At 40.6% G+C, this 27,986-nt stretch overlaps 1 protein-coding gene and 1 long non-coding RNA gene across 2 annotated transcripts; one reads left to right on the top strand and one right to left on the bottom strand.

Annotated features, from left to right (window-relative positions):
* Positions 1-2,503: 2,503 nt before the first annotated feature.
* RFK (riboflavin kinase) lies at positions 2,504-21,636 on the bottom strand. Its single transcript, XM_038401750.2, has 4 exons — positions 21,030-21,636; positions 13,603-13,754; positions 9,901-10,003; positions 2,504-6,082 (listed from the first exon to the last, which is right to left on the bottom strand). Exons 1-4 carry the CDS (start codon positions 21,109-21,111, stop codon positions 5,952-5,954), a joined length of 468 nt encoding a protein of 155 aa, XP_038257678.1. The 5' UTR covers positions 21,112-21,636; the 3' UTR covers positions 2,504-5,951.
* LOC122460148 lies at positions 15,822-27,191 on the top strand. The gene is made up of 3 exons (XR_006281252.1): positions 15,822-15,832; positions 17,459-17,461; positions 24,734-27,191. It is a non-coding gene; the product is annotated as an uncharacterized LOC122460148 (long non-coding RNA).
* The last annotated feature ends 795 nt before the right edge of the window (positions 27,192-27,986 follow it).

The raw sequence follows: 27,986 nt of genomic DNA, 5'->3' as shown, positions 1-27,986 counted from the left end.
GTCCCAGTATTAGGCACCACTGTAATCTGCAAAATCCTCATTCTGTGCCATCCAATACTATAGGCACCTAAACTCACTCTGCATTTCTGCTGTAAAAGTTCCCTAGTTCCTTACATTCCTGCCTCTGAGATGCATGTCTCTGCCTAACTCTAGGTGTCTGGATGCCTATCCATGAACCAGCAGCAGACAGGCATTTGCCCACATTATCTTCCCTATGGGGCCAGATCCACTAGGCGTGCTCAGAGCACTTGAACAAAATCAGGCCCTCTTCAAAAACCAGGAGATAGGTGTGTAGGAGAGTTCTCAGGTTGCAAACTTTTAAGCCAGTGGTTAGAGAACTCACCTGGGATATGGGAGACCCAGGTTTAGTTTTCCCTCTGCCTGAGGGGGAAAAATAATTTGAACTGGGATCTCTCACCTCTAAGTGCTCTAACCACTGAGCTATAAGATACCCTGATGTGGAGTTCCCTCAATCTCTCCCACTGAACCTGTTCCACTTTGAATATATCAAATAGTCATTGGAGCAGGACTGGCTCCTGGGTCTCCCACATCCCAGGTGAGCAGTGCTCTAATGACCAGCTTACAATCTCTCTCTCGCTCTGGCCCAATGTCTCTCTAAGCATTTATACAAAGTGGAACAGCCACCACATTGAGCTTGTGGGAGAAAAATATGGCATTTGTGTTTGTTTTCTATGCGCGACTGCTACTCTGCTTCCCTCTGTGGGATCACATGAGCAACCCATCAAAAGACAGTGGATGAACAACTATCCATGCTGTCTGATGCCTATCTATGCAGCATGCTGAGCTGACTGCTTCCTATCTGAAGTACTATTCTGAGGTAAGTGATGCGGTGGTCTCCAATGGGATATGGGTCGATGTTTTTATCCTTGTTCTGCATTTCAGTAGATATTGAAAGCACAAGGATGCACTAGTAGACGCGTCAGAGCTGATCTTGACCATGGTAATAGTTTCACCCAGGCAACAGTCCGTAGAGGGCTTTGCTTCAAGATTGCCACATACAGGACTACTCCCCTCTTAGGGTTTGCTTAGGCAGCCCTCAGCTCATCTTGCTGGCTTCCGACAATTCCTTTTTTAAGCACTTAACTTTCCCCATGCATTGTATGGGAAGCCTGGGCATAAAGTTTGGGGCTGTGAATTTCACAGGGAAGCAGGGCACCTAGGCATTAACTGGTGCAACATCCACCTTTGTGTATCTTTCTCTAACTTAGAGAAGTCAAAGTTCCATTATCAATTCTCCTAGGCCACTTAAGCACTTTGAAAAGTTTAAAATACCACCCAAATGACCAGTTCTGGCATATTTTGTTTTGTAAAAGAACTGAGCTGCTTTCTGGATGTGGTTTTGAAGTGCCCCATCTTCCCTCAGCTAAAATAATTTGAATCCTGAATTGTTTTGTAACAGGATGCTGATCACCACAACCATGTTTGTTTTAGTGCTTCTAAATTTCAGATTAACCCCTTTGAATGTTTTTTAAAAAAAAATCAAAACTAGATGGTAAATGTGGCTGACACTGAAAAGCATCACTGAAAGCAAAGGATAGTCTCTGGTTTTAAAAGGGCTCTCTCTCGAGCCTACAGGCCCTGCATGAGGGATCAGGGCACTATTGTAGTAGGCAATGATTTAAATACATAAAATAAAGGACTAAACTCTATTAATATTATCTAGCAATCTGGAGGAAAAAAACTGTAATTAAGCCATCACTTATTCAGTTTTCACTAGTGAAAGAGACATTGTTGTCATCCATTTAAAAAAGAAACAGCAAACATCAATTTTGATTTACATCAATGTGAAAAAGGGTAAGATTTGACCAAGTGAATTTTTACTAGGTTTTCATTAAAAATAATCTGTTCTTGTGGAAATACTATCCAGGAAGTAATATTAGCTTCAGGTGAGTACAGTGTTAGTTACACAACATGGCAATAAATCCTAGACAATAGAAATTTTGTGAATAAAAAAACCTAGTCCCAAGAATTTATGATGATAGGGATAGGTAGAAAGTGAAGATATACAATTTGCCAAATACTGTAGTAGGAAGACTTGCTAATAAAAGGTGACTTTACATGTTGTTGTGGAGTCTGCAGGGACTCTTAGAAAACAGCATGGAATTTTAATAAACCTTTGGTGCAAGATTCCAAAGCACATGGGTCTGCAGTTAGCATGGTAGCTGTACCAATTGCCATATGTACAACCTCACTTTTAAGCAGTGTGAACAGGATTTTTCTTCCTTTTGTACAATCTCATTGCCCTCAAAACAAAAAGCAGGTAGGGCACTTTCATGACAAGAAAGAGTGAAGTCTGCTTTCTGCAAAGGAGTCAATTGAAGTAATACAAAACCCAACTTTATATATGTAACACACACACACACACACACACACATACACACACACACACACACTAGAAATTACTAGTCACCAGTGGTTCTCAATGTTGAACAGTAACTACATAAGCAATTGTTAGTTACTAACTTAAATCATGCAGAAAGAATCAAGCAGTTATTGCACTTTATTCAAAGTTTTCAACATGTGCTAAAAATGTACACATTTCACACTAAGCTAACAATACCAATTCTATCCTACCTAAAAGCTACTGTTCGTTTGTTTGTTTTTTTCCTTTTGAAGAAAAAGGAAACAAAACGTATATTGACTGGTCCCTACACTAGACCAAAGTTTATTCAAAGACAGCAGTAGATTTCAAAAAGACACTAACTCATATTTGGCCCAAAATGTAAACTGTGAGAAAGTATTTTGACGGTTCTTTTAAAATTCTAACGAACATTTTTAAAAAGCCATTTCCCTGCAATGTTTGTAACCCAACTATTGCAGCACTAGGAAATTGAAAGTGAAAACCACCAAACTAAGTTTTCATTGTAGAAGATGAAAGAAAGGCAAGAAAACAAGCAGCATAAATAGAGAACAACTGACAATGTTTTCAGAACATGCCAACCAATATGTAAAAGTTATTTATACCGAGCAAGACTTTTCACCTGAAACCATGAGACAAACAGGAATATAACTGTTACCCAGCTACAGTTCTTTTTTTAAAAGTTAGCTCAGATGTTGTAACAGTAGAATAAGCAAATACAAGATTTGTACTTTTATATTAGTATATAGTACAAAAATATAACTGTTCATAAAGCTTCTGTTGTACTAAGTTGTATCAACCTTAAATAACTGATATCCAGCAAGTACATAACAAAACACAAGGGCAGAGAGATATTTTGAGACACCTTTATACTCTCAAAAACCAACCTCAACCAACTACTCTATATAAACCAGTCTCACTTCCAGTTGTTTTATACAATTAGTAGTTCAAGTTCTCTCCGCTCAGTGCATTGGTTATACATTGTGAAATGATTCTTGGACATTAGTGTTCATTACCAGTTATGAACAATTGTACTCAAATGTCTTAAGGCACCTTTGTTTCCTAAAATGGTAAACAATTCCTCAACTGACACATGAAATCATTGGCAAAAAGTTTACAACAGTTTAGTTTTAAAGCCCTAAACTAACAGATTTACTTTTCAATACGACACCTTTTTCTTAATAGTATATATAACTGCTATTTTGTTCCACCAGGAAAGAAAGGGGGAATGTGAAATATCAGAATTAACTGGAAATCTTCATGTATGAAGAAAATCCTCCCTTCACTCCTTCATTTGAATTAAAATGTATCCCTAGCAGATACCCATCCTTCCGACTTACAAGTCTGAATTGTTGTGCAGAGTGTAAAAAGACAGCTTACACTGAGTCTTGTAGTAAAATGCCACTCACATTAACCATTCTTTTTAAAACAGTATTTTCTACTGCATGTGATTTCTCCCAACTTTGAACAGAAGATAAATGAGAAATTCTGAAACTTCTTTGGAAAATTCCAGACAGCAGTTATGTCAAAAATTTTCAGTGTGCACTCTGAAAAGATAACAAGGACCAACTCAAATACTAGTTACTCTGAAAAGTGGTTATGTAACCACACTTTCCTCCTCAAGTGATTTGGATTTTTTTCTCTCTTTCATATCAACAGGACTGTTAAGTTCCAGTTGCAAGATCTCTAATTGGTGATATGCAAATCAAAGAATTCAATTTCATTCTCATGGCAAGATCCTCACAACTGCTCTGGTCTCTTTACACTGCGTGAGAGAGCCAGAGAAGCCCAAAGGGAACCTAGAAGCCCGTATTCAGAGAAGTAAGGATTCCCAGCACAGGAACTGAGGAAGACAGCTCTAAGTCTGACTTCTGAGAACCCCATAAGCCCTGAAATAAAAGGCATGCTGGGGATGGGGTGCGTCAAAGCAGGAGTTACAGCACACAGCACTGCAGAGATTCTGGACAACACTGCAGTGCTCAGGGCAGTGCTCGGTGACAGTTGTACATTACAGGCCCTCAGCACACTAACTTACGTGAAGCATCATTCTGGGCCCAAGGAGCAGCCCAGGATCAGGAATGCAAAACCCCCAGGTTGAGACTCTAGAATAAATTTGCATGGCTAGTAGTTAGAAGGGACAAAATCACATACTTGTAAAAGAAGCAGATTTGATCTGGAATCAGACTAGAAATATGGAGCCCCATTTTTACAGAATCTGCTTGGAGTACAACCAGAGTTTAGATAATATGGCATTTGTATGCATGTTTATGTCTTGTATGGCAAGAGAAACCATAAATAAGTATTTACTTTTTACTGAAATGTTTATATTTTGAATTTATCCTCTTCAGATAGTGTCCCAAAAGCGGCTTTGGTTTCTTCTTCACATAGTGATTGATAGTGCACTTAATCATTGGCACCATGCAAGCTGCATTTGGTGCAGGACCCAAGGAAAGGGTAAGACATAAAAATGGCTTAACTTCCCAGTCCTCAAGTCAACTGGGGTGGGTTTTGTCCACAACATAATCTAAAGAACAGCCTCAGTGTTGCTCTTGGTTATGTCCAGCTGCAACACCCCCTGAAGTACCATTGCAGCAGCTGTCAATAGCCAACGCTCAATTGCTCTGGTCTCCTTTCCCATCCTAGGGGGCAACAAGGGCACAGGTCTAGCTACAGTGGCTCCACATTATTTAAAGATCTCTTGCACTAAGGACGGTTTTCAATCTGCTTTGCAATATCAGAGTTACACAAATTTAATTTAGTAACCTAGATCTAGTGTCTTTAAAATTACTTTAAATTTAGTGAACTGTTATTCTAAAATGAAATCAGTCAACCCACAATTTGGCATGATGGGATTTATATGTATTTTTTAAAATAAACAGAAGCATCCATTTTAGGATTCAGGCAACCCATAAAATAGGGAGCATGTCACTAAAATGGAAGACAGTGCAATTATTTTACTCTAGTGATAATCTCTTCAAATAAAATTATAATAAATAATTTCAATTAATGCCAGTTTCAACTGTAATATATGCCTACTAAAATATATCAAAAAATATAATCTCTACGGTATGCTATTCTTGCTACAGATGTTTTCCACATCACAGACAAACGTGTAGCATGATCACTATTGGTATTTTCTAAATTAGTGGCTGAAGTCCAGATATAAGGAAGAGGTAAAAACAACTGAAAAGCAGGAAAGACTGTCCACTCTAATCTCATCACAAACAAATGCCTTCACATGGTCTTTTGTCTGTAGCCAATATGTACACACCATTAACAGACAAAAAAGACACTAGTAACTTTGGTTTTGTGTTTCAAATGATCAGACCTGTGAACAATTTAACATACTGAATCACAATGTTGATTTTTAAGAAGAATCTAACATTACTTTCTACTCCCTTGCATGAAAGATTTAATAATACATTAGTTCAAACAAAGAAGCCTAACACAGCTGTTGTACAGTTTTGTTCACACACAGATTTCACTTAACTAACCAGATACAACAGCTGAATACTAATGAGAGCAGACCAAAGACAAGAGTACAATAAAAATAATGTACAAATGACCTTGTTTAATGGCCATTTACTAGTTTGCTTTCTGGCATGTGGAAGAAGTTGTCTTCTTTGAGTTTCAGGTGTTCTGGTAAGTCTAGTTTTCTATTAGCCTCTTCAATGTCATCCTGAATTGCTGAAATAAGTGCATCTGCAAAAGAAAAGTTTACATTTTATATTTTTTTAAAAATTCAGACCAAATACTAAACCAAACCATACAATATTGAGAGAGTGCATATGACCCAGAAAAAAAACAGACTGCTATCAGTAAACAGCTCAGATTTAGAGAATGTTCTTTTTAGAGCTGCGCAGAGGATGGAAATCCCATATCACAAAGTATTTTGATATTTGGTTTTGTTACTATTCAGAAAATCCAAAATTTTCAGAATTGCCCATGAAAGAGTTCCCAAAAAGTTCCATTTCAGCTCAAAACATTTTAATTTTGACTATTTTATTCTAATGTACAATAGAAAAAAAACTGGGAAAGTTCAAACAAAAAATGTTGAAACAGGATGTTATCAGCATGGTTGGAATTCTCCCTTCTCCCAGTTTTTCCTCAAATAAAACTTCCACAAAATGAACCGTTTCATAAAATGTTTCATTTTCAGTGGAAATGCATTCTCAAATGAAAAATGGTCCCACCTAAGTTTTTCCAACCAGTTCTAGTGGTAATCATTCATTTCTTAGTTAGAATTTTAAACCTACTCTTTCTAAATTGAAAGAGAAAAGTGTAGACTTACTGCATATTTCATTAGAAGTATGTTGAATTCTTTATACTAGTTTTTTTTAGAACTATGTCTTACTGTAGATGTAAGATTCAGGGCCAATCGGGGGGAGGGAGGGAAGAAGGGGTCAGAGCGGCCAGGGGGCCATTTGGCTTGGGCCTCAAGTTCAAAGGGGATCTCAAATTTAGACAGTTAAGTTGCAAAACTTATCAAATGCCAAAAAATTGTTTTTATGCGCATCCCTATCGGACCAAAATATGATACTCTCTCACCTTAGCGCTGCAAATTTAAGCAAATAAGAGATGTAATATGGTAAGAATTTTTTGTTAACTGATATAGATTTTGTCACATAAGAGTTATATTTTCATTAATATTTATGAACATTTTATATCGGTTCTGATAGCACAAGATTAGACAGTGATGAACTTGTCCTCTCAGATCAGCTGATTATATAAACAAACTACTACTAGTGGCTGGTGCTGGATCAAGTGCATGTTGAAAGGTAGAGAATTGTTACATTTTAGTGTCTTTATAGTTTTACATCTAGTTGACTAAGGAATTATTTATGTGCGAGAATTCCTCATTATTATCTTCATATGGTAGCTAAAAGAGGTGACTGGTTGGTTGGTTGAGCCCTAGCTTGACCATCATCATAGGCTTTCGTAGTCTGCAGGCCCAGATCCCAGGTGAAAATTTGTGAGGACAATCTTGTACAGAGAGTTTTGAGAGGATACATGTTTGAAATTTTTGGACATTATCCCTCTGTCTGTATCCACGTCTGTGTTTACTACACATATCATCCCTTTGTCTTCAGCTCAGCCTGTTACATTATATCTGCGTGCTTGACTTTTGATTCAGTGATAAGGATAATAACCTGTCTGACTGTTTCATTTTGTGTTCTTAATTAGTATTCCTTCATTTTAAGTCTTTTCAGCATTTGTGTACCATTCAGCATTTGTGTACATGTTTACAGCAGAAGATTTCAAGTGTAGATAAGCTACTTATTTACAGCACAATATTTCAACTGTGGATAGGCTACATATTGACCAGATAGATCACTATTAAGAGGAGATTTGAAAGTGGTGCAAGCAAGAGAGGGCGAAAACAACCGAGTGAAGCAGTAGCTAAGAGCTCAAAGCCAATAACTTCATTTCTCAAACTACTGGAAAACATACCTTGCCCAACAAACAATGCTACAGATAATAAAAACTCCGCAACTGCAACAGGTGACATTTCAATGCCAATACTGGATCATGAGAACAATAGTGAAGAAGGAGATGTGCCAATAGTAACAGATGCAGCAGAAGATCCTGTGTACAATTAAGAAACTCAACAGGAACAGGAAGATGTAGATCTTACGCGGAAAGAGCAATTCATGAGTGCTACAGGTTTGACACTGACTGACACTGGAATTATTGTCAAGAGCAATGCTACCCAAATGCCATCTTTTCTTCAAATTAGTTGTTTTGAAATTCCAAGTAACATTCCATGAGATGCTGATAATCATGCTTTCCCTACTTGTCTGCTGACAAAAACTCTTCCAAATGGTGAGACCTACACAGGTGACTGGTTATGCTGGAGTACGGAAAAACAATCTCTGTACTGTGCACCCTGCTTCATTTTGAACAAAAGTGCTCCAAATGCATCAGTTCTCTCTGATCAATCAGGATGGAGCATCAACAGAGGTTGGAGAATAGCATCACATGAGAGTTCATCATCAGGTAGAAATCTCAAGAAGCAGATGTTGAGCGAACATTAACAGTTACATTGTCAGAAGAAAGCGAATGCCAAAGACTAGCCAGCCAGGCACCCAGTCACCCTTAACGTACATTGGAACAGAGAGATTACAACTTTCCCTAACGAGAATACGAATTAAAACTTCAAGTATTTGGATGCATGTTACAGATACCACTTTCTCCTTCTTACAAGGTGTGCCCTTTTCTTGCTTCATTATAATGAAAAAGGACTACATGAATGTGCTTTTCTTCCCTTTTTTTAAAAAAATATCTTACAATAAAATCTTGTTTTTCCAGGGTTTTTCCCTCAAAGTTTCTTTGGAGGATCCTATAAAGTTGGGTCAGAACTGTCTCAGCTCTTAACTGAACAGATGAGAATACGTATCTTTAACAAAGATCTTTACTTCTCTTTGCTGAGCACTGGAGTCAAATGCGTGTTAAAAGAAACTGAATAAAAAAATCCTTTCCTCTGTCGTTTTTAAAATTTCATTTTGTTGGTACATGTAAACCCTTAATCTGAAAACAATGTACATCTGGAAGCAGTGCTGCATTGTCGTCTTTAACGTCATTACCAAAACTAAGAACCTCTAAGGATTTCTGCACTAAAAGAAACAGTTTTCCAGGCCAGAAGGGACTAAAAAAAAAAAACCAGCAGAGTATCACCCCATCATTTCTGTATCAATCCCATAACTTCTGGTTCATGAAGACAAACCCTACTATGTGTAAACCTGTCCAGACTATGCACAATCTGGCACAAGACACATCTAATGGGTGTTGAAAATAATTACTTCCAAGGCTTCTCCCTCGAGTACTGTGCAGCAATGATAACAGGAGGAACAATTAGTAAAAAACCCCTGCTGAAATGACACCAAAGTGAGATATCACCATTACCTCCACTGTATTCTGAAGAGGAGTAAAACTGAAATGTGAAACTCTCCATTTGTCACAAGAAGCAATCACACAAAGGGTTGGAATCTACCACCTGCTGATGTATCAGATTTGCAACTCCCATAACATAGGAGGTTCCATGCCAAGTTCTGTATTGGAGGAGCCAGACCAAAGAATAGGGATTCTGTTAGGACTACCACTTTTGAATAATCAGTTTAGATTTTGTGAAGGAGCTGTTCTTCAACAGCTCAGATTCAGAGAGACTTCAAGGTTCTGAGAGTGACATCAAAAAAGAATAATTCAGCCAGGAAACAGATGTGCAAGGTGACACAGCTTGCAAGTATATCAGTTTTCGGTATTTCTCAATATTCTTTCATTCTTTTTTTAATATCAGAAAAGTAAAGCCTTCTTTGTTGCATTCAACCTATCATAGCAAGCGAAAACCATATTTATGGTTTGAATGATCCACTTCCAAAAGCAGATTTACTTAATTATCAAAAGTGAAAAGGAACACAGGAGGAAGGCAAATCTCTGGTGGCAGTGAACTGCACAAATCATCAAGGTCAGGCTAAAAATCTTCAAAAACAAAACAAAACTTTTAGGGAACCCTTGATACTTACCTAAGGAATCAAAGTTTTTTTCTGGTCTGATGTACCCAATAATGACTATACTAAGAATTTCACCATAAAAGTCTTCTTTGAATGTGTGGATGATGTGCGTTTCCTAAAGAAAAAAAAAATCAGATAATTATTTTTATGTTTTCTCTGTTTCTTAAGAAGATTAGCCCAAGTTAATGTTATCAACTAAAAATAGGAAAAAACCTGTTTTATCCCTGTCCCACATCTTAATAAAGTTCAGTAACTTAATTTAACATTTATTATGCATGTTTAAGAAACATGACAGAAAACTGTTAAAGTAAACTGAGCATCTTTGAAGCTTCAGTAAGTATGACAAGAGTCTCAACCATTAATTTCATGCTACTATGTCCAAAGAACTACAGTACGTCTCCATTCTCATGTACACTTGAGCAATGCCCAGGTTTTTTTATATGAGAGTTTTGTACACACTGTATCTGAGAGCAGGAAATGGCCAAGAATCACTTAAGATGTGAATATATAATTTTAAAAAATTAAAAAAAAAACCTCATAGGTATAGTTTCTATATCAACAGCCCATAAGTCAAATTTAGTCACATAATCCTTCACTTTTACCGTAAAACATAGAATATCGTTAATACATATTAAATTTGAATTTTTTTTCCATTTAGATGGCTTAACACAACCAAGAGAGGAAATAAAACATTTTTCTAGTCCTCTTAAATGTGTAAGCAAAAACAACGAGGCGTCCTTGTGGCACCTTAGAGACTAACATTTATTTGGGCATAAGCTTTCGTGGGCTAAAACCCACTTCATCAGATGCATGGAGTAGAAAATATAGCAGGCAGGCATAAAAACACAGCACATGAAAAGATGGGAGTTGTCTTACCAACTGGGGAGGGGGTCAGTGCTAACAAGCCAATTCAATTAAGGTGGAAGTGGCTTATTCTCAACAGTTGACAAGAAGAGGTGATTACCAAGGGAGGAGAAATCACTTTTGTAGTGCTAATGAAGCCAGTGCAATCAAGGTGGCTCATTTCAAACAGTTGACAAGAAGGTGTGAGTATCAGCAGAGGAAAATTCCTTTTTTGTAGTGACCCATCCACTCTTTATTCAGGCCTAATTTGATGGTGTCCAGGTTGCAAATTAATTCCAGTTCTGCAGTTTCTCACTGGAGTCTGTTTTTGAAGGTTTTTTGCTGAAGAATTGCCATTTTAAGTCTGTTATTGAATGTCCATGGAAGTTAAAGTGTTCTCCTACTGATTTTTGAATGTTATAATTCTTGATGTCTCATTTGTGTCTTTTACGTAGAGACTGTCCAGTTTGGCCAACGTACATGGCAGAGGAGTGGCTTTTAGTCCACGAAAGCTTATGCCCAAATAAATTTGTTAGTCTCTCAGGTGCCACAAGGACTCTTTGTTGTTTTTGCTGATACAGACTAACAGGGCTATCACTCTGAAATCTTAAATGTATAGAGTACCTCATGATACCATTAGTATTTAAGATTGAATTTAATGTTTCTTGAATCAAAGAAGCACATGCAACTAAATGAGGACCTAGCTGAAATAGCTAACAAGCATGACAATTTGAACAAAGCACTTCATTTCTCAAGCAAAATCCTCATTTAGTTATGTCAATGAAAGTGGTCCTAATCGGCATTTCATCGACACATTCTAAATCCATTGTCCAAATCTAATTAAAGGAAACGTATAGCTAAGCATCATCATAAGACATGCCACATACAAATGACCCATAAGCTCCTTGAGTACCTTCATGTACATGTAAATCAAAAGAGACAAAACTGAAATTACTGGATCACAGACATTCTACACAAATTTCCATTCCTATTAAAGTTAATTTAGAAGAATATTATGGGTAAGAACTTGAACTTTCACAAACTGCAGCAGCTACAGCGTTTTAGCATGTGAAGCTAGGTATACTAGCAACAAAATGTATTCAACAATTGTATTTGTCTTTGCTTACCAAATATGGTTTTATTTCAAGTTACTCCTACCTTCTGCATACTCCTGCAAGTGTACTATAGGGCTCTACTGTTTTATGCCACATAAAGCTTTTAAAATACCACTGTTCTTACTGCTGCTTGAAGGTTATTTTATTATTTTTTTTAACTGGTTAGTGAGAGAAAATTCTTAAGGTGTTTTGCTCTTCAAGGAGCAGGAATCCTACATTCATGAAATATTTAAGAATAGGAAAATTACTTATGTTTGGATTTTTTACGATCATTGTCAGGATTCCGACTACCCACCCATTTCATATCAGGTTTCAGGATTCTAACATAGTAAACTGCCATCTAGCTTTATATTATTTCCATCTTTGAAATAGTTTCTTGAATTCTGAAGAAATCATGTGTTATTTAAGAAGCAGATTTTAGGGATGCTTTTGCTTCTTGCAGATTTGGGAACTGAATGAAGATTCTAAAGAGAGATGAAAGAGTAGCAGCTGGAATAAAACTTAGGGCAGGGGCTCATGCCTAACTGCCTGGGATTTCAGAATGCCTAAAATGTAACTAGTTTTGCTGGTTCAGGCTAAGAAGCCAGGACCCAAGAGGAAAAAAAATTCTACACAGATGATGGTATAATTAGCGGGCATGAGACTCTGTTCTTGATAACATTTGAATTCATTTTTAGTTTATTATACTGATTCTGCATAAGAGGCCATAATATAACATATGAAAAGGAGTACTTGTGGCACCTTAGAGACTAACAAATTTATTAGAGCATAAGCTTTCGTGAGCTACAGCTCACTTCATCGGATGCATTTGGTGGAAAAAACAGAGGAGAGATTTATATACACACACACACAGAGAACATGAAATAATGGGTTTATCATACACACTGTAAGGAGAGTGATCACTTAAGATAAGCCATCACCAACAGCAGGGGCTTATGCTCTAATAAAAAGCTTATGCTCTAATAAATTTGTTAGTCTCTAAGGTGCCACAAGTACTCCTTTTCTTTTTGCGAATACAGACTAACACGGCTGCTACTCTGAAACCTATAACATATATGGATTCCATTACTGATCAGAGAACATATTGGAAGAACAATACCAATTATGTAGAAAAATCTATTAAGCCATACTAATTTTTCTTCTATTTTGAAGTGCAGTTATACTCTGAAAATTAACAGATATCATTAGGCTTTTACTCATTTATCCTATTTCCATGTCTTTTATGATCAATGTGCTCAATTTACTATTTAAGCTTACATTTATTTTAACTGGCAGCATCAGAATTTATCCATTTAATTGATGATGCAAGAGGTAAACAGGAACATGTCTTATTCTTCTATGGCTGCATGGACTCTTTCTTTTTAGTAGACAAGGAGTACTTGTGGCACCTTAGAGACTAACAAATTTATTTGAGCATAAGCTTTCGTGAGCTACAGCTCACTTCATCCAATGCATCCACTGAAGTGAGCTGTAGCTCACGAAAGCTTATGCTCAAATAAATTTGTTAGTCTCTAAGGTGCCACAAGTACTCCTTTTCTTTTTGCGAATACAGACTAACACGGCTCTACTCTGAAATCTGTCTAAGAGACTCTCCTCTCAGTATGTAAATATAAGACAAGTGCCACTTTTATGACTGGAAATGCAATATCTAAATGCCATTCATTCAGTTTATGGAGCAACTCCTGCTCCTCTTACTCAAGCCAGTAGTCTAGTTAGCTTATTATAGCCAAAATACCACATAAAGCAGAATTCTTACCACTGATTTCTTTACATTCTTGTAGTATGGGTTCCAACCTATACTCAAAACCATTTTATGCACATCTCCATTTCCAACACAGGCCCATCCATAGTATATACCAGTAGAGATATCAGATGGAAAGCTTTCGACGACTTGCTCAGAAAAGTTAGCTGCAAAATCGAAAAAAGCGTGTATTATATAAATCAAGCGCTCCATAGTACAGTAAACAGCTTAAAATATACTAAAAACTTAACTCCACTCATATATCGTTTGATATTAATGACACAATGCTCCACTTAACACAAGTATAAGCAATAGGGAAAAACAGCTTAATAGCCAATTAGCACACTGGCTTTGTGAGATATCCAAGATACCACAGAGTTAGCAGATCTATGTATAATATAGTTCCAAGTTATTGTGTAGAAATGATCTTATATACACCAACCAACCAGAATGAATTAAATGCTTTAGCACAATCAGGGAACCTAGCCATAGGCCCATCTGCACTACAAACAGAAGCCAAATTGTAATGCCGTCAGGATCCAGCTACGTTGAAAGTCACACACACACACACACGCAAAATAATCATTAAAGTGAAATTAAGACCACAGGTACCTATCAGTGGCTTGAGTGTATACTGTCTTTCAAAATGGTTAGTTTAAAAAAAAAAAAAACCTCAGATGTTATAAGACCAAGAAACAGCATTAAGACTGCACTTATAAAACAAATCACCAAACTACTTTAAAGGAATACTCTGACCTCTACAAACAATCCTCCTATTCTCTCCAACTTTTCCATCCCTGAAGATCTCTTAATAAAGAGGTGTCAACACTCATTTAGGCTGAGTGTTACAGTGCTAATAAGAAAAGGAGTACTTGTGGCACCTTAGAGACTAACAAATTTATTAGAGCATAAGCTTTCGTGAGCTACAGATCACTTCATCGGATGCATTTGGTGGAAAAAACGCTATCCTTCAACAAAAAAGCTTCAAAAACAGACTCCAACGAGAGACTGCTGAATTGGAATTAATTTGCAGACTGGATACAATTAACTTAGGCTTGAATAGAGACTGGGAATGGATGAGTCATTACACAAAGTAAAACTATTTCCCCATGGTATTTCTCCTCCCCCCCCCCCCCCCCACCGTTCCTCAAATATTCTTGTTAACTGCTGGAAATAGCCTACCTTGCTTGTCACCATGAAAGGTTTTCCTCCTTCCCCCCCCCTGCTGCTGGTGATGGCTTATCTTAAGTGATCACTCTCCTTACAGTGTGTATGATAAACCCATTGTTTCATGTTCTCTGTGCGTGTATATCAATCTCCCCTCTGTTTTTTTCCCACCAAATGCATCCGATGAAGTGAGCTGTAGCTCACGAAAGCTTATGCTCAAATAAATTTGTTAGTCTCTAAGGTGCCACAAGTACTCCTTTTCTTTTTGCGAATACAGACCAAAACGGCTGCTACTCTGAAACAGGACATTCAGTGTACAGCTTAATATTTTAAAAAGACAGCCTGAAACATTTACCAGAATGCTTTGTGAAACTGCTTTTGGTATTTTTAGCATTACGTCCTAAGTCTGTGCTTTAGGAGTGACATGGATATACGGTAAAGCACAAAGTTGTTATTCTTGGCTAAATGAACTCGACTGATTTCTGTGATGCAAATTTTTTAGTTACTGATTGAGATCAAAACATCAATTTAATGTTTTCAAAACATGCAAGTATTGTTTGCTAGTACAGGACCAGCACTACTCTAAACACTGTGATAGCCTTTTAGTAAGTTTAGGAATGCATAAAGCATTCTTTCAAGACCAATAAAAGTCACCAAATGAAATAAAAATGTTTATGGTGTTTAGCTTAAAGGACTTCCTAGTTTTATGTTACAAAAAAGAATGACCTCTTTTTCCCCAATACAGGAAAGATCTTACCAGCCCTAAAGCACGGCAATGGTACAGAGACCCAGAAACTCTGGGCATGTCCACACTATGTGCGCAACACCAGCACAGCTGCAGCTGTGTGAGTATAGTGTAGATGTTTCCTACACTGATGGAGTATTTCCACTGAAGTAAGTAACCCAGGACCCCAAGCAGCTGTAGCTACGCTGATGGAAGAATTCTATCCTGGGGTTAGGTCAGCTTAACTGCAGCACTCAGGGTGTGAATTTTTCACACCCCTGAGCAACATAGTTGGTTGATCTAAATTTTAAGTGCAGACCATGGCTAAATCAGACAAACGATCACTGATTAACTGTAAAACTCCAACTCATCTAAGTGTTACAAATGAGAAGGCATTGCCCAGTGCTCTGCCTTATGTTTCTACAATAAAGAAATTAGTTAGCTTCCTTTTACCCACACATAGTGACACACATAATAGTGTTGCAGTTCTCCAATTCTACAGTTTTGCTTTCACAACACAATACTTTTTTTTTCTTGACAAGCTATTTCCATTAGCTTGTTATTGGGAAGTTACCTCCCTTTTTTGTGATAAAGAAAGGTTAACCACAAAAGAAAAGCATCTTCCAAAGTTGAAGAAATAGAATAGGGCCCCACAGAAGATGTCTATTTTTATCCCTCACTATACATTTGAATAAAGAAAAGGAGTACTTGTGGCACCTTAGAGACTAACAAATTTATTAGAGCATAAGCTTTCGTGAGCTACAGCTCACTTCATCGGATGCATTTGGTGGAAAAAACAGAGGAGAGATTTATATACACACACACAGAGAACATGAAACAATGGGTTTATCATACACACTGTAAGGAGAGTGATCACTTAAGATAAGCCATCACCAACAGCAGGGGGGGGAAGGAGGAAAACCTTTCATGGTGACAAGCAGGTAGGCTAATTCCAGCAGTTAACAAGAATATCAGAGGAACAGTGGGGGGGGGGGTGGGAGGGAGAAATACCATGGGGAAATAGTTTTACTTTGTGTAATGACTCATCCATTCCCAGTCTCTATTCAAGCCTAAGTTAATTGTATCCAGTTTGCAAATTAATTCCAATTCAGCAGTCTCTCGTTGGAGTCTGTTTTTGAAGCTTTTTTGTTGAAGTATAGCCACTCTTAGGTCTGTGATCGAGTGACCAGAGAGATTGAAGTGTTCTCCAACTGGTTTTTGAATGTTATAATTCTTGACGTCTGATTTGTGTCCATTCATTCTTTTACGTAGAGACTGTCCAGTTTGGCCAATGTACATGGCAGAGGGGCATTGCTGGCACATGAGGGCATATATCACATTGGTAGATGCGCAGGTGAACAAGCCTCTGATAGTGTGGCTGATGTGATTAGGCCCTATGATGGTATCCCCTGAATAGATATGTGGACAGAGTTGGCAACGGGCTTTGTTGCAAGGATAGGTTCCTGGGTTAGTGGTTCTGTTGTGTGGTGTGTGGTTGCTGGTGAGTATTTGCTTCAGATTGGGGGGCTGTCTGTAAGCAAGGACTGGTCTGTCTCCCAAGATCTGAGAGAGCGATGGCTCGTCCTTCAGGATAGGTTGTAGATCCTTGATGATGCGTTGGAGGGGTTTTAGTTGGGGGCTGAAGGTGATGGCTAGTGGCGTTCTGTTGTTTTCTTTGTTGGGCCTGTCCTGTAGTAGGTGACTTCTGGGTACTCTTCTGGCTCTGTCAATCTGTTTCTTCACTTCAGCAGGTGGGTACTGTAGTTGTAGGAATGCATGATAGAGATCTTGTAGGTGTTTGTCTCTGTCTGAGGGGTTTGAGCAAATGCGGTTATATCGTAGCGCTTGGCTGTAGACAATGGATCGAGTGGTATGATCTGGATGAAAGCTAGAGGCATGTAGGTAGGAATAGCGGTCAGTAGGTTTCCGATATAGGGTGGTGTTTATGTGACCATCGCTTATTAGCACCGTAGTGTCCAGGAAGTGGATCTCTTGTGTGGACTGGTCCAGGCTGAGGTTGATGGTGGGATGGAAATTGTTGAAATCATGGTGGAATTCCTCAAGAGCTTCTTTTCCATGGGTCCAGATGATGAAGATGTCATCAATGTAGCGCAAGTAGAGTAGGGGCATTAGGGAACGAGAGCTGAGGAAGCGTTGTTCTAAGTCAGCCATAAAAATGTTGGCATACTGTGGGGCCATGCGGGTACCCATCGCAGTGCCGCTGATTTGAAGGTATACATTGTCACCAAATGTGAAATAGTTATGGGTCAGGACAAAGTCACAAAGTTCTGCCACCAGGTTAGCCGTGACAGTATCGGGGATACTGTTCCTGACGGCTTGTAGTCCATCTTTGTGTGGAATGTTGGTGTAGAGGGCTTCTACATCCATAGTGGCTAGGATGGTGTTTTTAGGAAGATCACCAATGGTTTGTAGTTTCCTCAGGAAATCGGTGGTGTCTCGAAGATAGCTGGGAGTGCTGGTAACGAAGGGCCTGAGGAGGGAGTCTACATAGCCAGACAATCCTGCTGTCAGGGTGCCAATGCCTGAGATGATGGGGCGTCCAGGATTTCCAGGTTTATGGATCTTGGGTAGCAGATAGAATACCCCAGGTCCTGGCTCCAGGGGTGTGTCTGTGCGGATTTGTTCTTGTGCTTTTTCAGGGAGTTTCTTGAGCAAATGCTGTAGTTTCTTTTGGTAACTCTCAGTGGGATCAGAGGGTAATGGCTTGTAGAAAGTGGTGTTGGAGAGCTGCCTAGTAGCCTCTTGTTCTTGCAACAAAGCCCGTTGCCAACTCTGTCCACATATCTATTCAGGGGATACCATCATAGGGCCTAATCACATCAGTCACACTATCAGAGGCTCGTTCACCTGCGCATCTACCAATGTGATATATGCCATCATGTGCCAGCAATGCCCCTCTGCCATGTACATTGGCCAAACTGGACAGTCTCTACGTAAAAGAATGAATGGACACAAATCAGACGTCAAGAATTATAACATTCAAAAACCAGTTGGAGAACACTTCAATCTCTCTGGTCACTCGATCACAGACCTAAGAGTGGCTATACTTCAACAAAAAAGCTTCAAAAACAGACTCCAACGAGAGACTGCTGAATTGGAATTAATTTGCAAACTGGATACAATTAACTTAGGCTTGAATAGAGACTGGGAATGGATGAGTCATTACACAAAGTAAAACTATTTCCCCATGGTATTTCTCCCTCCCACCCCACCCCCCCACTGTTCCTCTGATATTCTTGTTAACTGCTGGAATTAGCCTACCTGCTTGTCACCATGAAAGGTTTTCCTCCTTCCCCCCCCTGCTGTTGGTGATGGCTTATCTTAAGTGATCACTCTCCTTACAGTGTGTATGATAAACCCATTGTTTCATGTTCTCTGTGTGTGTGTATATAAATCTCTCCTCTGTTTTTTCCACCAAATGCATCCGATGAAGTGAGCTGTAGCTCACGAAAGCTTATGCTCTAATAAATTTGTAAGTCTCTAAGGTGCCACAAGTACTCCTTTTCTTTTTGCGAATACAGACTAACACGGCTGCTACTCTGAAACCTATACATTTGAATGTATGTGGGGTTTAGGGGGAGGGGAGGAGGAGAGGAGTAAGAACACATGGGGAGCCCTTGTTTAGGTAGAAACTTTCCCTACCCCCAGGAATTCTCTGTATCAGAGTCAAAGTGAGGGGAAGCTAGGGGTGAAATCCCAGTTCCATTTATATCAAATAGCACCATGATTTCATCCCAGCTTTCTGAGCAAGCTATTTTGCAACTCCTCCTTACCTACACACATGCACTCATCCCAATCTCTATAGAAAACACCTTCCTTCCATCCTACAAATCCTCCAACTAGGACAACACTTTTAAAAAAGCAAGATATCATACACAGAAATTGCTACTAATTTGACACTTTAAAAGGGGGCATTTTAGATGCAAACCTGTCACCAATTTGTGCTGGTACCTAATCATAGCATTAAGCTGGCATGGTAATAAGGATCATGGAAACAAATAAAGCTATACTCCTGAGTGAATCAGAGATCTTCTATGGCAAATCCTAATCAACTCTAGGAAACTAGCCTGTTGCCAAAAAATGGTTAAAAAAGGATCCCCTTGAAGTGATACTTAGAACAGTTTAATTGCTAACATTAAGAGGATAATCCCTTTTCATCATTTTACAGAAAGCATGCTTGACCCTGCTTACATAAAGGAAATTTTGCAGAACTTTCCACTGCTGCCAAGACTGGTTCAGTTTCTCCGCTATTCACAACACAAGATGCTTAGTGTCCACAGACACTATTTGTGATCAGCATTGGAAGTAATATTATCTAATTCTGTTTAAGGCACATTTAATCAACACGGAAATTAAAAATGGGTGGCACGTGTATGCCAGCTCTCCCAACGTTCCTAACGCAAGTGGAGCTAACCAGCGTTAACAACTGTGGGAAACAGTTACAAGATTTCCCCACGGTAGACTGTGGGCAGGCTGCCTGAGTTCACAAGGACTCTAAAACATAAACAAGGATAGTGTTCAACACAAAAAGAAAAGGAGTACTTGTGGCACCTTAGAGACTAACAAATTTATTAGAGCATAAGCTTTCGTGAGCTACATTCATCCGATGAAGTGAGCTGTAGCTCATGAAAGCTTATGCTCTAATGAATTTGTTAGTCTCTAAGGTGCCACAAGTACTCCTTTTCTTTTTGCGAATACAGACTAACACGGCTGCTACTCTGAAACCTGTTCAACACAGGTTCAGATGAAGTGGTGCTGTAGTGAATTCTTGTGTTACTCAGGCCAAGTCAACGCTCCAGCTTTTGACAGGATAGTCAATGTCAGGTAGGAGTGGAATTTTTTTTTTTTTTTGCACCATTTCTCTACCAGCAGAAGCCCTAGACTAGACGCCCGTATATCAGTATAAAAACCCTTCTGCTGAAAGAGCTTATTTAGCGCACAGTATCCGTATAAGCTAAATCAGCAAATGCACTTTTTGACAGCAAAAGCGGTCTCCGAGCTAGGCAGTTTCTGGGTATACCTTCGCCGGCCGCTAAAGCGAGGTTGGGGACCGGGGGAGGGGCGGGGTATTTTCAAGCTCGGCCATTTCGGCACTGCTCCCGCTTGGCGCTGCGTTTGCCTACCCACGCCGGGAGGCCCCCAGACCTCAAGCCAACTGCCTGGCTCCCGCGCCGCGTGCGGCGGCGTCACCGAGGCCTTGAGCCAACGGCTACGCAGCGCCGCCAGCCCAGCCCCGCCCCGCCCCGCCCCGCTCCGCTCAGCGCTTTCCAGAGCGCGCACCGAGCGAAGCGATTCGCTGCCGGCCGCTCACAGGGCAAGCAGCGAGGGCGGCCGACGCGTCCGTGTTGCGACACCAGTGACGTCAGAATGGGGCGGGTCACGGACGTCAGGGTTACTCCCCCTCCGCAGCGGTCGTACACGGGTCCCCCCCCCGCCACCGGAGCCTCGGCGCCCCCATGTCCCGCAGTAAGGGGGGGGGGGGGAAAGGAGTGTCACAGCTCGGAGCGAGTCCCCTAACACCCGCACTCACCGGTGGGGATGCCCAGCTCCTTGGAGCCTCTGCCGAAGCCCCTCACCACCTCCCCACGGCAAAAATAGGGCAGGTGCCTCATGGCCGCGGCAGAAGCGGAGCGGCCGCTGGCGAAGGGGACGAGGACGGCGAGCACGCGAAGCGGCCCCCAACGGCCCCCAGCAGCGGTTCCCGCGCGGGCCCCTCCTGAGCGCTGCCGCTCTTTCGTAGCGCGAGGAGGGCGGCCGTCGAGTCGACTCGCCGGCTTTGAATGAATTCTCAGACGCCGGTGCGGAAGGGGTAGGGAGGGGGAGGACACGAGCCGCGACCTACTAGAAGGTTCCAGTTTCTCCGCTGTAGGAATCTTCCGGCTTCGCTTCTCCCCCCCGTGAATGGACTTGCCCAGCCGCGGGTGGGAGGGACGCCGCGCAGACTCGTTAGCCCGCACGCATGCTCCGCTCCCCCCCTCCCCTCAGGTGGGGGCGCCGGGTCCCCTCTGCCTCAGTGTCAGCCAGGAGGGACTGGGCCTCGCGCCAGCCGGGACGCCTGGGGCCTTTCTGCCCTGGCGCGGCGCCTGGGGGAGGGGCCCTGGGCTAGCCCCTGAGCCCTTGTCAGGCTTCTACTCTTCTCTCGCCGCCGCTACCCTGAGCAGGCTGCGCCGAGGGACTCTTTCCCTCTGGCCGCCTGCCCTTCTCCCCGGAAGCGGGGCAGCGACGCGCCCCACGGGGGCTCAGCCGTGGCAGTCAGCTGACTCCCCCCGGCAGCGCAGCGGCGTCGAAGAGGCTTGGATGGGAAGGGGGATAATTACACCGTTGCGCCGCGGGACACTTCACTCAGCATTTTGAACCAGCTGCTCCAGCCCGAATCCAGATTCTCCAGCTCCAAAATCCCAGGCCCGTAGCGCCTGAGTCTGGTTTTAGGCACATAGAGGCCAGTTTGCTGGGGTACTTCGCACTTCCCAGGCCTCATGTAACCGTCTCTAGCCTAGACGCATTCACACCACCTCTGTGAAACAAGGTTTCAGAGGAGCAGCCGAGTGGGTCTGTATTCGCAAAAAGAACAGGAGGACTTGTGGCACCTTAGAGACTAACAACTTTATTTGAGCATAAGCTTTCGTGAGCTACAGTTGTCTACAATATTCAGAGGTGTAAACTGAGAAACGGAGTGGTTATATGTAAGGCTAAAGTCACACAGCAAGTCAGTGGCAGAACTGGGAAGAAAACTCAGATATTCTATCTCCCAGACCCATCTTTTAACTCAAAACTCTTATTTCTTTTATTTATTAGTATTATTGAATTGAGTGTTTATTAGGATGGGTAGGATTATTCACAGAGGGGAAACCAGGTATATCAGGCTTGTGATTTGCTTATGGTCACCCAGAGTTTGTAGTGCTTTAACTACAGGAGCATTTTTGTTTCCTAATTTACATTTAGAAGCTTATAGCTAGATCATATATTCATGACATTCCCAGCTTGTATAGGTTTTTGTTCATTTATACCCAAGGGTCTCACATTGATGGTGTATGTAGATGTGGGGACATGTATTAAAATGAATTCATTTCAGATGTCAGCAAAACACGAGGAAGAAGAGTGACTTGTTAAAAAAAAAAAAAAAACCATTCAAGCAGCACCACTGTAGTTAAAGTTGGATCTTGGCATTTGTTTAAAGATCAACCTTCCTGAGTACGCAAAGTGACGAGCATGGTTGGATTTCTTTAAAAGTTGGTGTGCCCCAGCAGAGTAGGGTTAGTGACCCAAATTTGGAGTCATTTGTGCCAGGTGTAACCGTCTTCCCCTATTGCCATTTTTAAGAAGAATGTTCTAGTTGGGAACATTGCACAGCACTAGGGATCAAACTATTGATGAGCTATGGGTCAAAGTGGTCTCAGACTGACAAGTTTTGCCCAAGGTAGTGTATGGCCCCTACTAAATCTTTAGGGGACCCAATTGAGCATAGTATTTAAGAAAAATGTACATTTTTTTTTACACTGCACATTCTTCAATACAGAAAAGTGAGTAGAGGTTTCCCTCACTACTATTTTCTGTTCTGTAAAGCTTGGCTCTTGTATCTGAACAGTTAGATTATTTTGAAATTCTGTGTAGCTCATGAAGGCTCTGTGAGCTCACCTTTCAATTAACTTACACCTAACTATACATTAATCACAAGCCCCACAAAGGAGTCATGGCTGGCAGTTTTATTTTTGGGGGGGAGAAGGGAATGTAATGAAACTACTTGAGAAGGAAAACATTAGACATGCTTCCTGGGAGGGAAGGGATGTAGGGGGTATGGAGAGGGGGATAAAAGGAGATGGGAAGTTGGTGCTCAGAGACAGGCTGCGTAGCCTTATCTTCCCCCCCCCCCCCACCACACACACATACTTTAATATGGTCAACACAATCTATTTCTCCTTAACCTTGTTCTCTGAAATGGCTGAACTATTTTTGTTGTGCCTTTCCAAAAAATTCAGTGTGAGGCAGACACCTAACATGGGAAACTTCATACTCCCAATTTTTCAAGATGGCGAAGCTGTAAATCAACTGAAAACAGTCCTAAAGTGGAAAGTGTTCAGTAAGCTGCCAGCTCTGCTTATTTTTCATAGCTAAGTTGTTTAGTACAGTCATCTTTCATCCAAGTGTTCTAAACATTAATAACTATCAGGCTCCAAAATAATGTACTAAAAGGATTTAGGACCCAATTTAGCAAAGCACTTAAGCACATGCTTAACTTGCAGCATATCTGTAATCCTATTGAAGACAATGGCACTACTAATTTGATTAAAAGTAAGCACGTGTTTCAGTGCTTTGCTGAATTGGGGCCACAGTTTGGCCCTTTTACCCTTGTGTATTTGTCACTGATGGTTCTGATTATCTCTTAAACTTCATAAAAATACAATACTAAGAATCTGAAGAAATTTCAAATGAATTCAAAATAAACTGTATCCCTTGGTAATATGAAGTGTAGGAAATTCAAAAACAGCTTTACAAACAGGCTTTTAAAAATAGTCAATTATGCGCACAACTACAGTGACTAAGCTCAAATGCTGTATTATATATAGAGGCACGAAATGTAAGTGAATACATAAGTGCATGTGTATTTTTAAAAACAATTCCCTAATTGATAAACATACATTTTCAGGCTTAACTAGATGACAGATAATCCAAACCTACCTTTTTTTTTTGTTTCAGAAATATACTTGCCAAGTAGCTTTTAGGATCTCATTGCAGAACACTAGTTTTTATACACAGAAATGTCATTTGCTGAAAATGTTAGGGTTCGGGTTCCATTGCATACAATTTTCTAGATCCAACAATTACATTATTTACCAGTGCAATATACAGTCCTAAAAATTGTAGCAGTACGAGTTAAAGTTAAGTTGCATGGCTTTTTTGAAGACCACTGTGAACACATTACCTGTGCTCAGATAAGAGTGTAAACCATGGTGCTGGTAATCAGTCTTCAAAACTCAATGATTAGGGACCTGTCTCCTAGAGAGAGTGTATCACATCCAGTCCTGCCAACTGCTGAATGTGATGAGCTCATGGAAGCTGAGGACATTGGTACCTTCCGGGATCAGGTACAAAATTTATGCTTAACCTACTTCTTCTACTTCCTCTTTCTTGCTCTCCCCATCTTTTTCCTCTGTCTCTACATCTTCTTTTCATTATTCTCCTTTTTCTTGGTGACTAACATTACTTGCATTCATTCCTTCAGCCAGAGTAACCTAGACATTCGTTTACTTAAGTCCAGTTAAACAAAGTACAGCATTGTGGTGCTGGGTGTCAGCCAGGGGAGAAGGCAAAGAAAGCAGTTAATCAACCTAGATATAGCAGCATGAGTGCAGCATATTGACAACATATCAGATGCATCACAGAAAGCCAAGGAGAGATGTTTTCTAATGGTTGTAGTTTGGAAATACTGACAAAAATCCCAGCGTCCATTCTCTGCCTTTAGTAAGGCAAAATGCCTATACTGACTCCAAAGGGAGTTTTGCCTGACAAGTGACAGCGCAGAGGACTGTTGGATTTGACCTATTAAACTAAGGTTTCCAATATTCAATTTAGTTCAATAAAGTTGATTTTTAATGGGAATATATAGGCCAATGGTTAGTATCTATGGCCTAAAATGTTTCTCCAGCTCCCTGATGTTAAATAACCCACCTTGTTATAGTGTGTAAGGGAATTGCATACCTAGATGTTCCTGTTTTAAAGAAAGAGTCTTCAAATTTTTTGTGAACAAATAAATTCTTTCAGAATAAAATTGTAGTGTTCTCTAGTATCCACAAGGTGGTGAGCAATCTCTTCTTTTCTGACATCTGGCTTTGGGCACAAGCGTTCTGAGTTGCACTTGAAAGTTACTTTAGGGTAGAAGGAAATATTTGTTTTTAAGAACTGCATATTTTTTAATTCTAGAAAGGATTCAGCACTAACTAATGTCTCATTTTGTGGTTCTACAGCTAGTAAAAGGAGCCATGGTCAAGGATATTCCTAGTTTTTATGGAGGCTTATACAAAATTTGAGGCTCCTTCTCCACCTTGCACCAAGCCCTCAAACTTTGTACATACCATTTTCTGATTTAGTACCTGAAAGTTATGTTTATCTTTGTACAAATGAAAAATATACGACTAGAAAAACAACTCCCCCTCATTAGTAGTCTTTATTACAAGTCAGTTACTCCTCAAGTAAGACTACTAGAATTGGGTGAAGAATTCATAGCAAATATTTTCTAATGAACAGCTTGATTCTCCCTTATTTATTTGCTCTTCAGAATTATTCACCAAATTTCATTGCATACTTTTTGCTCTACAGGTTGTGGGCAAGCCTGTTTCTGACTATCAGCATATCAGGACTGGAACTCCATCTTTTTCTCCATGTACCCTGCCACAGTGGGCAGACTGCAAGGATCCCAAAAAATAGATCTAATTTAGAGTTTTGTAGTGGTCATCACAATATTGTGGGAGGCATCTAGACATAGGTTGTGTGGGCATAGACAACTAAGTCTGGAAGGATTTAGCACCCACTTAGGGATTGCGTTAATAAATAAAAGAAATGCTGTATTTTGAACTGAAGCTCATCTCACTTTATTAGAAGTGGATAAATTTAGTTATGGTACAACATTTCTCCTTAAAAGTGATATTCAATGGCTTTTTTTAAACTCTAGTCCATCCCCCCCCCCCAAAAAAATTAAAAGTTGCGTGTGCCCCTGTATTAGCAGAATGAAGGCCAAGATGACCTTCATGGAGTCTTCTGTTCTCCCTTTCCTTGGGGGGTTTAATTTGAGGTAGCGAACATTGTTCTCTCATTTGGTTATGGTCAGAAAGGTGTTAGCAAATAGGAAGATCAAGCAGCATTTCCTAAGGGTGGCCAGAATGAATTAGTTGCATTGGATATTTGTTCTATAGCGAGACCCCCAGAATCAAGAATGCCTGATTGCGGATTCTCTTTTGCTTTTACCTGTGCTTTGTGATGTGCATTTTCCAGAGGAGTGGAACTATCTTGGTAGCTTAGATACAGAGATGCAGCAAGGACCCGAGCCATTAATGGCTTTTAATATAAGGACCAATACCGTGAAAATATTTGTGAAATTGTGTCCCAGTATCTGGAAAAATAAGAGAAGGTCTTTTATTTTTAATTTCCTTGAGAGAAAGGATACTCCAGCTTGGCTTACTTAATACAGCCCCATGCAGGGCTCCTCTAATTCAGATAGTACAGGAATGTTGTTACACCTGATTTGTCTCAGTGTGGAGAAGGATATTAAAGGTAATCAACTATTTTAGAGGAGACAGATGGGGCTGAATTAAAGACAACGTGCCACAATTGCTCAGCTGTATTTAGGCTGTAGAATGTTCTTTGTTGCAAAACATTTCTGATGGAAAATTAATTTTGTCTGCTCAGTCACTTCAGGAGACTAGCCTTTTTTGTCAGTATTTCACTGTTAGATTTCAGAGAGCTTGTATTAGAAAAGTGATGTCCTTTGAAAAAGTCAGAAGCCTGAATCAGCACTGTGTGACTCAAGTTTTATACTAGTGCAGCTCCGTGGATTTCAGTGTCCAAGTGAACATTTCTCCATTTTTTATGAAAGTTTAGATAATGCCAAGTCTACTTGTAAGACACAGGATCATAGAGCTTGCCACAATGAGTCACCGCATCCACACCCCATTCATATCTTGTCTCATAATTCATAGTATTAAACTCATCAATAAAAAAAAGTGATATGTTCAAGATCATGTTTCTGTATTCCCTCCCCCATCACTTTCACTCACTCCACAAGAACACGGTGTTTCTTTTTGTTTAATTATTGCAATTGTGTTAATACATAACTAGGTTTGCTATGAACAAAGTTAGCTTGTAACACTGAGTAAAATATCAACCCAATGTTGTCATTATATAAACTATATAAGTGTAGTGAGGTGGTTCGGGTCTCCACCCCCCGAAGAGAGACAAGCCTCTCTGGACACCAGAGTGGGTGGAGCCAGGATACCCTGAGCCTGCCACCCAGAGGGTCAGGCATGGCACAGGAAGTATAAAGGCTGAACCCTAGAGCTCACTGGGAGGGCAGCTGCTGGGGAGGCTAGATGTCTCAGGCCTACCAGCCGGTTAGGAAACTCCAGCAACCTGCGGCAGACCCAAGGGCTGGCTACCAGGAGGAGTTGCTGAGCCTTCCCCAGGCGAGCTACCCAGAGGAGTTGCTGAGCTTGCCCTGTGCCAGCTATCCCAAGAAACCCACACTGCTGGACCACCCTGACCCAGGTACCTCAAGAGGGTGAGTCCAGAAGTAGCCCAGGGGCAGCTGACCCAAGTCTGGCTGTGCCACTGCCAGAACCCACGTCAGTGTGTTGCAGCCAGGATCCCCGCTGACACAGCAGCAGGTTCTTTGCCACTGCTAGGGCCCCGGGCTGAGACGCAGTGGAGTGGGAGGGCCTGTATTCCTTCTGCCACCCAACTTGCAGGTGGTAGTCTCCCAGGCCTTTGGGCCTAGGCT

This window comes from Dermochelys coriacea, chromosome 5, assembly GCF_009764565.3.
Source record: "Dermochelys coriacea isolate rDerCor1 chromosome 5, rDerCor1.pri.v4, whole genome shotgun sequence".
In the NCBI taxonomy this organism is placed as follows: domain Eukaryota; kingdom Metazoa; phylum Chordata; order Testudines; family Dermochelyidae; genus Dermochelys; species Dermochelys coriacea.
This window is presented reverse-complemented; position numbering and strand designations above follow the sequence as displayed.

Excerpts from the sequence above, each read along its gene's own strand:
- RFK (XM_038401750.2), bottom strand. The coding sequence starts at position 21,111 with ATGAGGCACCTGCCCTATTTTTGCCGTGGGGAGGTGGTGAGGGGCTTC. Across the intron at positions 10,004-13,602 it reads AGAATGTAAAGAAATCAGTG|GAAACGCACATCATCCACAC; the intron begins GTAAGAATTCTG and ends TTTTTTCTTTAG. Across the intron at positions 6,083-9,900 it reads AAAAAACTTTGATTCCTTAG|ATGCACTTATTTCAGCAATT; the intron begins GTAAGTATCAAG and ends TTTCTTTTGCAG.